The sequence below is a fragment of the Sarcophilus harrisii genome, chromosome 4 (genome assembly GCF_902635505.1).
Source record: "Sarcophilus harrisii chromosome 4, mSarHar1.11, whole genome shotgun sequence".
In the NCBI taxonomy this organism is placed as follows: domain Eukaryota; kingdom Metazoa; phylum Chordata; class Mammalia; order Dasyuromorphia; family Dasyuridae; genus Sarcophilus; species Sarcophilus harrisii.
Window position 1 is genome coordinate 387,735,407 of NC_045429.1, and position 15,002 is coordinate 387,750,408.

Sequence of the window (15,002 nt, forward strand, 5' to 3'; positions counted from 1 at the left end):
CCTAATGGCATCTCCCCCTTGTTAATAGTGGATTCTGCTAGGGAACTTAGCTTGTGCCTTCCCCCTATTTCATAGCTAATTCCCTTTTGGAACTTTGCACCCCTGTCAATGGTGTAATAATAAAATATTTGCCTCGATTTGGAGATAGTCTAAAGCTACAAATTCTTCTGAGATACCTTGTGACATTGGCCTGAGATTTGTGTATACTTCTGGGGTTGAACCCCTGCTCCCCAACATTTGGTGGGCCATACAGGGGAAGTCCTAAAACTTGGGTTTCAGCATTTCTGTACACTCATACCCCTTTAGAATTGTATCAGTCTCTAGAATTTCAAGCAAATTCAGGAACATAATGGAGTTGACTCTATATAAGTATATGTATGTGTGTATGTGTATATGGATATATTTGCCATTCCAAAGTCTTTCTCTTTTCACGCCCACCTGGAATATCATTTGTCCAAGTTTCATCCAGAGGCATCTGAACTAATTCAGTAAATTCCTTATGCAGTTTGTAGGATTATGCTCAACATTTTCTTTGCTAACCAGGATTTACATCTGGCTTCCTCTGAAGCACATAGTGCAGGGATATTTTCCTCCCTCTTCTCTGCCTCCATCCTCCTTAGGTGGGATCTTGGTTACATAGTTTTGGAATGAATGGCTCATTTTTTCCCCCTTAGCATTTGTCTTAAATAACACAGGAGGAAACAACATGGAATTTTGAAGTGGTGGCTCAGTAGGATTCACTGCATATTGACAGGAGAGAGGGCATCTTACAAAATGTCATAGGAATGCCAACCCAGCCCAGACCAGGTCCTGTGAAGCATAGGGCTGAGTCAGTTATGGGAGTCATGTTTGGTGGTCACTGAATGGACTCCTGGGGAGCAAACTATAAATAGTTCCTCAGTTAAACTCACATTGTTCTCAGAATTTCCTCTCATTCCCTAAAGGGAATGTGAGGGGTGGGCAGGGGCTGTGTCCTCTGCTATTGGGTCATTTAGAACAAAGACTTAATCCCTAACGGTTATCCTGACTCTTTTTCCTTTCTAGGTTCAGTTCCTGACCCTCCAGCTGTCTTTCCATAGCAGCCGACTCTTCTTGGATCCCTCTGCCCCTGAGATCTTTAATTCCAATTGGTCACTTCTCAGGACTTCTATTTTAAGAAAAGTGCCCAGGCAGTCATGTTCACTTCTCCATTCCTTTTTAGGCTCTGCTCCTGCCTCTCTCAACTTAATTTATCCTTGAGATTTTAAGTTTCCTTTTATGGGTTGTCTTCCCTTACTAGAACATAGGCAGACAGAGATTATCTTTCTTTTTCTTCTTATTTCTGCTCCCAGCACTTAGCACAGTGTCTAGTATAAATAAAGTGCTCCATAAATTGTTATTAACTTGACTAGAGGATCTCTGGTGTTCATTCCAGTTTTAAAATTCTACTATTTTATGCTTTCATAGCTTTTCTAGCATAGGACAAAGCTAACAACAACAACAACAAACATTTATATGATGTTTACTATGTGCAGAGTAGTGTGCTAAGTACTTTATATTCATTATCTTCCTAGATTTTCACAACCCTGGAAGGTAGGTGCTAATATAGTTATATAGTGTCTACTTATATGGTAGGTACTATGCTAAGCACTTTACAAATATTATCTCATATTTTCCTCTCAATAATCCTAGTGAGTAGAGGTTAGTAATATCTCCATTTTACAGATAAAGAAACTGTGGCAAAATGAGGTTAAAAGTTTTGCTTAGGGACACAACTAGCAAGCTAAATTTAGTGGCTGGAGTTAAAATTAGGAATTCTTGACTCCAAGCCTAGCGTGCCTGCCAATGTGCCATGTAGCTGCTCCAGCTCAAAGCCCAGAGAAGGGCTCAAAGCTATTGAGGAAATTGAAGAACAACAAAACTAGGGAAATGGTCCCCGTAAAGAGCTAGCTTCACATATATTAGTTAGCTTAGCTATTTTATAAATCTAAATCTACCATATTTTGCCAAAAATTCAGAAGGCAATACTTCCAGACTTTTTTTTTTTTTTTTTTGTCTTGTCTCTAAAATGTTCAAGACTTTTGAAAATTTTTGGGCTTACCTTGTGCTTTTTGCAATAAACTTAATGATTTTTCTTCTAGTTCCCGGAGGGTAAAACGATCAGCAGCAATGCTTTCTAACAACTCATAGCGCTGATCCTCTAATTGAGGGACTTCATGAATCATGACAGTGGATAAGAGCTGGTCCTGCAGACCTTGGAATGTCACTGTGAAGTTGATCATGGTTACGTAATTATAAACGGATGGAAGAAAATGTGGGTTGCCTAGTTCTGTCGTGACATATAACCTGTAACACACAAAGAACATTTCAGTTATATGCTGAATATAGAGAGAAGTTAATAAAACATTTTTTCCTGCAAATAACTAGAAAAAAATTCAGGATCAGCTTTTAATTTTCTTGCAAATAGAATAATTTCATGACATAAATATTTGGATGAATAAATGAATGAATGATTAACTGAATTTGCTATTTTGGCCTGATCATGGAACTCAAAATTGTCTATCCATAGTGTGAGTGTTGAGTGTGTATGTATAGATAGCCATCACACACTGTATTAGATGTTAGATATGGCTTTAGCAAACTTTAAAAAATTTATTCAGTAGAATTTTTGGGCATCCACAACTTCAGCCTATGTGACTGAATGTTATTTCTCTATAATTAGTATCTTCCTCCCCTTGAACAAAAACTTTTGTGCCCCTTAATCCCCTAAGAGTATGTTCAACTTGTTGGAAGAGCTTCCCTGCCTCTTATTTCGGTAATCTAAAGTAATTTATAACTTGACCCAGAAGTTACAATAACAGTAATCTGTGAGGAATCATCGCACTCTTGGCCTGACTTTGAACATGAATGTTAAAGATACCTTCATTACAAAATGGAATAGTCACAGTGCAATGTAGGAATTTCACAATATTTTCATCTTCTCTGGGATACAGAATAAAGCTTCTTGTTACTTCAGTGGTTTTCAGTCATGTCCAAATCTTTGTGACCCTTTTGGGAGTTTTCTTGGTAAAGGTAGTGGAGCCATCTGCCATTTCCTTTTCCTCATTTGATAGATGAGGAAACCGAGGCAGACAGGATTAAGTGCCTTGTCCAGGGTCCAATAGTTAGTGTCTGAGGCCAGATTTGAATTTAGGAAGATGAGTCTTCCTGACTCCACACCTGGTGCTCTATTTACTGAGCCACCTACTCATCCCAGAATAAAGCTGAGATTATTTCATTATTTGTATGGACAGTGACATTAATCTATTTTTTTTTTTTTGCTTCTTTTTTTTTTTTCATTATGGCTTTTTATTTACAAGTTATATGCATGGGTAATTTTTCAGTACTGAAAATTTCAAAACTTTTTATCCTAACTTTTCCCTCCCTTCCCCCCACCCCCTCTCCCAGATGGCAGGTTGACCAATACATGTTAAATATGTTAGAGTATAAGTTAAATACAATATATGTATACATGTCCATACAGTTATTTTGCTGCACAAAAAGAATTGGACTTTGAAATAGTGTACAATTAGACTGTGAAGGAAATGAAAAATGCAGGCAAATAAAAATAGAGGGATTGGGAATTCTATGTAGTGGTTCATAGTCATCTCTCAGAGTTCTTTCACTGGGTGAAGCCGATTCACTTCATTACTGCTCTATTGGAATTGATTTGGTTCATCTCATTGTTGAAGAGGGCCGCGTCCATCAGAATTGATCATCATATAGTATTGTTGTTAAAGTATATAATGATTTCCTGGTCCTGCTCATTTCACTCAGCATCAGTTCATGTAAGAGTAACATTAATCTTGACATAATAATAGACATGTCAAAAACATTTTGTTGACCATTATCAAATTAAATACCCTACTGAACAAATTTATTTCTTGTAATTTGTTTTAAAAAATATTGTCATTGATGAGATTATGGATGAGAAACAGTGTGATATGATAGAATTAAAAAAGAAATTGAAGTTGAGTCAAGTTTGAATTATCTCAGATTCTCACTGACTGTATGGCTGATCATTGGCAAGCCATTCAGTCTCTCAATTTCCTTATCTGTGAAGTGGGGATCAGAGTACTGATACTCTCTCCCTCCCAGGGTTATTGGAAAGAAAGCACTTTACAAATATTATAGAACTATATAAATGATAACTTTTGTTGTAGTTCTAAATATTAGGAGATTGTAATAAAATGAATATGAGGTAGACCTTTCATATGTTTAAACCAATTTTTAAATAATTGCTTTAAGAATAAATTGCTCTAGGTATCTTGTTTGAAAAATATAGAATGCTAGTCTCAGCATTGACTGATGGTTGCTGGCAATGAAGATAAAAAACATTCAAAATGAAAATTCTAAAAGTGGAAGCTTCGGCATCAAACTACAACATATGAGCATGATTTTAATCACTGAACTTTTACAATTAAATGATATCTTATTTAAGTGAAATATGAAACATAGTACCTAAAGTTGTAATTGTATTCAATCTCATTTTCATCAATCTTTATAAAAGGTTGTCCTCTTTTGTGATAGATGTCCTTTTTTAAGATGGCTTTTAAGCTTGGATCTAATGTTTCAGGAAGATTCTGGAAAAGTACCAGCAGAGATAACTTGCAAAACTGATATTACAAGGAACGAATGTGTTAAAAAATGTTACAGTTTATTTGTTTTTAATTTTCCCAGATTTTCATATTAAAAGATGTGTTTTGACAAATTTGGCTCAGGAAGACAATTGGAATGGATTGAGACCAAAGAGTATCACTTTATAGGCAGTTCTGAGGATATCAATACTTTGAATGTAACAAACTGGGTTAAACTCACCTTTTTCTAATGTATATTTTCCTCTCCATCAAAGTTACATCTCTTATCTTATTTAACAGCCCCTAGTATGTTGTTGGTATCCATGAGATCTCTGTGAACAATATTGGGTAGGGCATGGTTGTTTAAATACCTTTAAGAGAATACATCCTCCAGTTTTCATAGCATTTTCAATTACTTTAATATAATTAGCATCATCAATATTAAGCTCCTGTAGTCTTCCACCTTCCATATGATGGAGCCAATTGTAGGCTTGTTTATGTGGATCAATTAGCAAGGGCCACTTCAGTCCCCTCTTAACCAAGATGGCATTTTCTGCTGAATACTGACCAAGGGGCAAACCTTGATTATGCCACTGGCGTATCTAGAATGAAGAAATTATTTTCAATATATTACAAGCTTTTTCATAATTTTTAGAATTTTTCAGGTAGAAGTTTGATTTGCTTCAAAAATAAATGTTTCTAAAAAGTTGTATGCAAACCAAATTTTTGTAAGTCAAATTATTTTAAAATATACCAGAGAAGTTTTTTATTTAAAAGACTATTGAGGTCACTATATCTGGAAATGGATTCCTTTTGTAATATTGGTTGCTTCTTTTAGTATACCAAGAATCTTTGATTTCATTGCTATGCACAGTTGCTCCACTAATGCAGGTCACAATCCTCTCCATGTTTGAACTAAAAATTTAATGAATGGACAAGTAAAATCCATCAGTTGGTGGTTATTATTCAGGTGAGAAACCTGAATTTAATTCCTGGATTTAATTAGTACCTATTTAGCTGGATTTAGTTGGTTTCTACATAACAGATTTAGAGTCTTGTCATCATGCTCATAAATTGATCAATTAATAGTAGTCGATACCTGCTATAGGACATTGAGTTTCTGGTTTGGATATCCATTTTGACTGGGTGATTACTTAGTAATCTATCAAACAAACTTGAGAATTATTATAAAATAAGAAAACAAATCATATAAAATAATCATACATTGCTAGATACACCACAGATATTCAGTAAATTCAGATTTGCTGATTGAACTGCTGAGTATAAGAGGAATGTATTTAATTCTATGTCTAAAAATAGTTCCTGCAACTGACTGAAATCTGAAAATTTTAGTCAGTTTTCCAACAAAACTAAGAAGGTTCATACAAAGTAGAAAACAAGTGCCTCTTGGATGACTAGGATAAGGTGATTGGAGGATGGTAGAAAGAAAATGGTACAAATAGAGACAAAGTCTGGAGAGAATTAGCAATTGTGATATTAAAGCTCAAATTCAACTAAATTTCCTTCCAACATTTGGGTAATGGAGAAACTGGAATTCAGGAATATCATCATTCTAGGAATTATATTAAAAAGGTATATTATCTCTTCAACTGTAAAACAAATACCTCATGCTGATTTCCCATGACTTCAATTAAAGAAAAGCGGGCTGATGTAGAAATGTTTTTTTCAACACAGACCTGTTCCCATTCTTCCACAATTAATTGGCGGTACTCTGTTGGGAACACTCCACTGTAGACAATACATGCTGATGCAATAAGTATATCACCTACAATTCCTTCCAAGCGTTGGTCTATTATGTTCACCATTTCTTCCCATCGATCCTTAATGCCAAAAGAAAAGTTGAAAAAATTACTAGCAATTCACAATTGAAAAGATACTACTATGCATTTCTTAAAAATGAGAAAATTATCTTCAAATTATATCCATCATTTCCATGATTCTACTAAGCTGAAAAAAGAAAAAGGTAAAGTTCTTGTCTTGGCTCCAATGCTAACTAGACATTTTACTTCTAAGTGTCTTAGTTTACTCATTAATTTCAAAGTAATGAAAATGTGTCTAGAAATATTGAAGTACACAGGAGACCCACTAACTATTCCAAATTTTATACACACAAAAATGTGTATGTATGGATATATGTATGTATCCATATATATATATATATATACATATATACTTGTATATATGTATATATTTATATATATACATATATACAAGTATATATGTATATATATATATATATATATATATATATATATATAAAATGAAAAAAAGGCAGAAAAAGGATTGACACAAAAAAAGAGGGATGATTTTGCAAATAATAGTGTCAGAATTACACCACAAAACCTTAGTGTGAGCAGATATTAACATTTGGAGCCATTTTTTGGTGGACAAGAGGAGGATTAAAGAAGGAACAAGACTGTTTGGGGTGGATTGGAAAATGACAAAGGAAAATGGAGAGAAGACAGAAGTAGTCAGCTCTTATTTTGCTTCTATTTCTTTGCCATGAAAAATGATCTTTGGACTGTGATGATCGGAACAAAAAAGTTTAACAATGATTTAAAATCTATTATAAATAAGGAGGAAATCAGCAAACATTTAGTATTCTATAATGAGTTCAAGTTATCAGGGCCAGATGAATTTCTTTCAGGGTTCCATTGTCAATGATCTCCCAACCCCCAAAGAAAAATGTCACATCTTTTACTGTGACTTAAAAAAGCAACTAGATCCAATTCAGATATCTATTGTAGAATGTCTGTGAAAATCCTAAGCCACTGCATCCCCCAATCTACCCTGCCAGCTAAATAGGGGAAATGTCAAGGAGGGATACCAGGGGCCCCAGAAATGATCTTTGAAGGATATGAGAATAGAAATAATACTTCAGGACTTCATAAGGATGAATACCCAACATTTTAACAAGGGAAAATACTATAATTTGCAAAGTATAGAACTGTAAGCTTAAATCCAATTCCTGGCAAAATTATTGAATATATTATTAAGAGGATAGTTTGTGAATATTTAGAAAAGAATCCAATTATTCATTAAGAGCCACTATGGATTCACTGATCATAGTCATGGTAGACTGAGCACAAACCCAATTACAAAAACTAACTATTTTTTTATATAGTTATCAGATTGGTAGATTGGGAAAATGCATTCAATTACAGTTTACTTAGGTTTCAGTAAAGCATTTATCAAAGTACCTCACTGGACAAAATGTATATGTGTAGACTAAGTACAGTTAGGTGGATTTAGAATTGCTCAGAGCCAAACAGATATTATTAATGGGTCAATGTTAGTTTGGAAGGATGTTTTGGGTGGATGAGTAGGGACAAGTGGGTGAGAGGAAGAGAGAGAGAAACAGAGAGGGAGAGAAAAAAGGAAGAGGAAGAGAAAGGAGATAGTTTGGCCCAGAGGTATTTAACATTTTTTATCAATGACTTTGATGAAAGTGATTAGATGGCATACTTGTCAAATTAGCAGATGACATTAAATTGGAAGGGATAGCTAGCATGTTGGACAACAGAAATAAGATTAAAAAAAACTCAACTGTACTTACAGATTAGCTTACTCTAATGACATTCAGTTTCGGATAAAGTCATACAAAAAATAGTTAACACTTATATAGCACTTACTCTATATTAGGTTCTGTGTTAAGAATTTTACAAATAATATCTTATTTGATCCTCATAAAGATTGATGCCATTTTTATCCTCATTTTACAGATGAGGAAACTGAGGCAAGCAGAGGCTACTTGTTCAGTCACACAGCTAGTAGTGTAAATTTGAACTTTTCAGGCCTGGAACTCAATCCACTGCAAAATCTAGATATATACATACAAAGACAAACATGCATATACATAAATGTATAAAAATGTATATTTGTTGGTATTGTTTAGTCATTTCAGTCACGTCTGACTCTTTGTGACCCCATCTGGGGTTTTCTTGGCAAAGATATTGAAGTGGTTTACCATTTTCTTCTCCAGCTCATTTTACAGATGAGGAAACTAAGCTAAACAGGGTTAAGTGACTTGCTCAAATTCACATAGCTAGTAAGTGTCTGAGGCCAGATCTTAACTCAGAAAGATGAATCTTCTTGACTTCTGGTCCTGTACTCTATTCATCCTGCTACCTAGCTATCCCTTAAATGTACAACATCTATTCATACAAATATCCATCCGTCCATAGACACACATATAATGCATATATACAATCGACAAGCAAAATGTGGGTGATCAGTTAATTATCAGGGATATAGTAGAGGGGATACTTTTTCAGACCCAGATTTGATATGATGCTTTCGAAGATCTCTTCCAACTCTTGACATTCTGTGATTTTGTGAATGTTCCTTCTTCTATCATTTTATTTTTTCCATTCCTGTATTTGGACAGAGTGTACTGAAATTTCATTCATGACTTAGAATTTGAACGTAATCAGATATGAGTGTCTCTAACCATTAAGAACATGAATTTAATAGTTAATCTTTTTAAATTCTGTTAAATCTTTTTTCATATATAGTCTTATCAGGAATAATTATATAGATCATGAATCATCTAAATTTACTCTTATTTGGTACTGGTTAATGAATATGATAAGAAATAGGATGTGGAGAGTCAGATAAAAACAGTTTTCCACCAGAAGAAAAAAGTAACTCCTTGAGTTCTTCATAGAAAGAATTCAATATAAGTTAAATACATCATAATAAAAATAATAAGCTTTAGATCAAGTTAATTCTGAAAAGAAAGAATAGTAATACCCTCTCATCTTGTAGAGCTGTTAGTAAAACAGAAGCAGTATTTAAGCGTTTACTTGTCATCTGTCTCCGGTCTGCTAAGAATTCTTTGTCAGAGACAGTATCGTTATAGGCAAGTTGTAAAGAGTTCAAATGCTCCTCAACCTGAAAGCCAATTTAAATGAAAGATTAAAACATTTAATTCTCACTTTGCTTAACAATTTCAACTTTTACTCATCTCTTAGACTCATGAACCTGGGGATGGAAGGGACCTGTGAGATAATTCAGTTTTATCAAAGAGGAAACTGAAGTTGAGGGAGTTTAAATCATTTGTCCAAATTCACACATGGGTAGTAAGCAGGCAAAGTTGAGATGTGTAAAACTGTCCATTGATTCACTGATTTAAAATCTAAAACTCTTTCTACTTCATAAGGTTGCCTCATAATCCATTCCATTTAAAATAATAATGGTCCTTATGAGAAGATGAGTTTTAAAACCAAAGTAGGATTCATTTTGTAGTGATTAATTTTTCTTTTTTATAAAACTTTTTATTTTCAAAACACATGCACAGCCTTCAACATTCACCCTTAAAAACCTTGTGTTTCAATTTTTTTCCTCACTCCCTTTCCTTCAACCCTTCTCCTAGATAGCAAGCAACTAATACATGTTAAACATGTGCAATTCTTCTATACATTTTCCACAATTATAGTGATTATTTTTTGTTGTTGTATTGGAAGTTAATAAATAAACAGAGTGGTGGGATTCTGATGTGACTAGCTTCCTACTGTAATATGAAGACTTGTTTTTCTACCAGCAGGTTGTTTGGCTGTGCAGTGTTCCCAATTTGGAGACTATTAGACTGTCCCCTGTTGCTTCTTATTTATGTTAATGATGATAAATGTTTGAAAAAAATTAATATGTAACAAAAGAAAAAGTTCTGTGATGTTGAACCCATGATAAATTAACATTTGTTTGCATATATATCTTCTCCCATATTCTAGGTTGTAAATAATATAAAAGATATCTAAAAACTCTTCAAATTATGATTATGTTATGATTAAATATATGATGTCACTGTGATTCTTGTTAGGGATATATGATGAAATGGTGAACTAAAAATACTAATTTTTTTCTTCCTAATATTTTTGCCAGGATAGTAAAGTTATTGAAAGTTCAAGACAGAATAACAAAATAAGCAAGTTTCTTACCAATTCTAAACCCTTTTGTTTTTCTGCCAGTTTTTCTCGACCAAGCTGGAGTATTCTTTGAGCCTCAGCTACTTGGCGTTGTTTTGGTTGCAACATCTCGATAAAAAAAAGTCACAATATTTCAACACAAGTAAGGAATAATTATTAAATGTTATTTTATGCCAGAAACACCATTCATATTTAAAATATATGTCACAGTTGCCAGCTCTTAGAATGAAGTTGCTTGGAATAATGACATTAGGGTTAATTGATACATTTTCCATTTGTACTAGATCTACATAAATTCAATTAACACTGATATACAAATATATTACTTAGACTCTAACCATATGATCCAATATATATGTATTGTTGTTGTTCAGTTGTGTCTGATTCTTAGTGACTTGCCATTTTTTTCTCCAGCTCATTTTACAGATGAGGAAACTGAGGCAAACAGAGATAAGCAATTTGCTCAGAGTCACACAGTTAATAAATATCTGAAGACTCATGCACTTGAGTATTTCTGTCTTTAGGCCCTATACTCTATCCACTGTGTCACCTAGTTGCTTCCTAATATGTCTTATAGATGGTTAATTAGGGGGAACTAATCTTGTAAATGAAATTACCATGTTATAAAGGGAAAAAAACCAAAACAACACTTTGACAAAGGAGTTTAAAATGGATCAGTCTTTGGGAAAATTCTATTCCCATAGGAATTAACAAGTAGTGTTAGTGATGAAGTTCCATTGTATTTGAATTTGATTCTTTTCTAACTTCTAAATTAAGTAACATTGTTTGCCATCATTCAGCTCATACAAGGACGTTCTGAAATTCCAAATTCCTCTACACTCAGGCACATTGTTTGTCTGGCTAAATATTATCTAGTCTTGGTAGAAATTCATAGATAGTCTAGCTTTTCTTGGTTGAAGTTTATGTTAATCCAGTGGTAATCTCTTATAGTATTTTTACATTTTAATCAACAGAAATAATAGCTAGCTCTGCCAAAAGCTAACTGGCTGTGTCCTCAATAATAGGAAATAATACTAGTCAACTTTTTTGCCCATATTTTTTTTATTTGAAGAAGAAAACAAATTTGTTCCTAAGAATGGAATTATTTAGCATGAACTTTTAGACAGAAAAAAAGTAATAGCTTTTTCTGCATTTACCTTTTAATATGTTTTATTGATATCTTTTCTTTTGCATCACAGTAATTTTTCCACTCAGACCAAACCCTTCCTTACGACAAAAAGAAAAATCAAACCAAAATCAAAACCAAATCAAACCAAATAAAAAATATTGTTTAAGCAACAGTACCCAGCAAAAAGATCTTATTTGATAATGTATACAATATTGTGTCTTATCAGTCTCTGACTATTGCCATGATCAGGAATATTCATTTATTTTTTCATTACTCAGAGATCAGCTTCTTTTTAGTGATCTCTTAATGATAGAATTCTAATTGCTATATAAATTTTTCTCTTGATTTTATTTATTTCATGCTAATATCCATTCATTTAAATCTTCTCTCAGTTCTATGACTTCCTGACAATTGTCATTTCTTATTTGATAAAAAATTTGATTATGCTTATCCACTATAATTATTTCAGCCATTCTCCCCTAGATGGGCAACCACTTTGTTTCCAGTTATTTACTATCACAAAGAATGATGGATATTTTGGTAGATGTTGGACTCTTTGGTACATATGTAACCTCTTTTGGGTATGTACTCAGCAGTGGAATTTTGGGTAAAAGGGCATAGACATGTAGTAATTTTTTTGGTGGTATAATTCCAAAACTAAATCCACAATCATTAGACTATTTCACAGTTAAAATAAATTGTGAATCGGAATGCTTTTCTTTCTGAAATCCCTCTAGTAATTACCTTTTTTTTTTTTTAATAATTTGCATGGAGATAAAACTTATCTACTTAAAAAAAAACCCTTCAACTCAATCAAATGCAATTTCTTCAAATTAATATCCACTCTCTAATTCCATTCTGCTTAGATATTGCTGTTATTTTTCATAAAGAACATAATCGAGTAATGTCTCCACCATCTTCCCCAACACCCTTCCCCTAAATAATAGTATCCATGCTTCCTGCTGTAAATATCTAGAAATAGAAATACTCCATTTACTTTGGTTACTGTTAAATTTTCAGTAAGAAGCAAACACTAACCCTTCTGGCTAATTTTCCATGTTATCTTTAAAGTATGATTCTCCTATGTGGCTATAATATGTAAACTGCTCCATCTCATATTGCAGAGGAACCTTTAAAAATGGTTGCTTTGACATTGTACAATTGGCTCAATCACCTTTCATGGGTTTAATCATCTTCTCTATGCTACTGATACTCAGATTCTTATAACTAGATGTGGTTTGTTTCTTAAACTGTCTCACATCACCAACTGCCTAGTGGACATTTCAAACCAGATGTCCTATACGCATTTCAGACTCAACATGTCTAAGATTGACTATCCTTCCAATCACCAGGTTTGCTCCTCAGAGTCATCCTCATTCTCCCACTCCCCCTCACTCTTCACATCCAATTAGTTATCAAGTAATATCAAGTCTGATTCCACATTTCTCAATCTGACTCCTTTCTTTTCACACAGCAGTCCTCCTAGTTTAGGCTCTCAGCATCTTTGGCTTGGATTATATTACAGTAGCTTCCTAATTGCTCTTCCTGCCTCATATAGCTACCTCTCCAAAGCAGTCTATACACAGCTGCCACAGTGATACTCTTAAAGTACACATTTGTCTCTTATCCTTGCTCAACAAAATCTCTATTGTCTCTGGAATTAAATATAAACTCTTCTCTGATCATTGATAGTCTTTTATAACCTGTCTCTAATCTCTCTTTGATGGATATTATGCATTATTTACTTTTATGTACTCCATGGTCCATACTAACATGGTCCATTCAGTCAATTAATCAACATTTATTAAACATTCCCTAAGTACCTTTTTCTTTCCATCTACTTCACTTTCTACCTAGGGGCCCCAAACTTGAGACACAATGCTGCCAAAATCACCCAGTCCCTGCCTTGCTGATAACACCAAAGTCCTCCAGTTGGTCACAGGCACTGTGTTAAGTGCTAGGGATATAAGTGCTAGAGATACAAAGAGATTCAAAGACAATTCCATCTTGTAAGGAGCTTACAATCTAATGGGGGAAACAATATGCAAACAAATATCTACAAAGCAAGCTATATACATGATGGATGGGGAGACTGAATCAGTGGCAGTAATGACAGTTTCCAGACTTCTCAGCTCACAGATACCAAAGACTACTTAGAAGGTTGGCAGGAAAAGTTTGTCATTCCAAGGTGAGAGTGGAGTGTAAACCCTACCAGCATAGCCCTAGCTCCTGCAAACCAGATCAGGCCTTGGGAGCCACAGCAGAGGCAGTGATGGCTTCCAGAGCTCTCCACCAACAGACAAGAGGATAGAACAATTGGTCAGAAAGAGATTATAGGGGTCTCTTTGCTGGCACTAAGGGAGCTCTCAGTTGCTTTACCCATACTAAGATCTGGGACACAATTCTTTTTTTTTTTTTTAATAGCCTTTTATTTATAGGTTATATGCATGGGTAACTTTACAGCATTAATAATTGCCAAACCTCTTGTTCCAATTTTTCACCTCTTACCCCCCACCCCCTCCCCCAGATGGCAGGATGACCAGTAGATGTTAAGTACATTAAAATATAAATTAGATACACAATAAGTATACATGACCAAACCGTTGCTGTACAAAAAGAATCAGACTCTGAAATATTGTACAATTAGCTTGTGAAGGAAATCAAAAATGCAGGTGGGCAAAAATATAGGGATTGGGAATTCAATGTAATGGTTTTTAGTCATCTCCCAGAGTTCTTTTTCTGGGCATAGCTAGTTCAGTTCATTACTGCTCCATTAGAAATGATTTGGTTGATCTCGTTGCTGAGGATGGCCTGATCCATCAGAACTGGTCATCATCTAGTATTGTTGTTGAAGTATATAATGATCTCCTGGTCCTGCTCATTTCACTCAGCATCAGTTCGTGTAAGTCTCTCCAGGCCTTTCTGAAATCATCCTGTTGGTCATTTCTTACAGAACAGTAATATTCCATAATATTCATATACCACAATTTATTCAGCCATTCTCCAACTGATGGACATCCATTCAGTTTCCAGTTTCTAGCCACTACAAAAAGGGCTGCCACAAACATTCGTGCACATACAGGTCCCTTTCCCTTCTTTATAATCTCTTTGGGATATAAGCCCAGTAGTAACACTGCTGGATCAAAGGGTATGCACAGTTTGATAACTTTTTGAGCATAGTTCCAAACTACTCTCCAAAATGGTTGGATTCGTTCACAACTCCACCAACAATGCATCAATGTCCCAGTTTTCCCGCATCCCCTCCAACAATCATCATTATTTTTTCCTGTCATCTTAGCCAATCTGACAGGTGTGTAGTGGTATCTTAGAGTT

At 34.4% G+C, this 15,002-nt stretch overlaps 1 protein-coding gene across 1 annotated transcript in view; it reads right to left on the reverse strand.

Moving 5' to 3' along the window:
• Positions 1-15,002, reverse strand: part of DNAH14 (dynein axonemal heavy chain 14) — a 361,979-nt gene that overhangs the window by 71,117 nt on the left and 275,860 nt on the right. Inside the window, exons 65-70 of the mRNA XM_031968698.1 lie at positions 10,553-10,648; positions 9,369-9,509; positions 6,221-6,436; positions 4,967-5,197; positions 4,480-4,601; positions 2,081-2,325 (exon numbers count right to left, since the gene is read on the reverse strand). Of these exons, the coding sequence (XP_031824558.1) occupies positions 2,081-2,325; positions 4,480-4,601; positions 4,967-5,197; positions 6,221-6,436; positions 9,369-9,509; positions 10,553-10,648 (1,051 nt within the window). The remainder of the gene's footprint in view (positions 1-2,080; positions 2,326-4,479; positions 4,602-4,966; positions 5,198-6,220; positions 6,437-9,368; positions 9,510-10,552; positions 10,649-15,002) is intronic.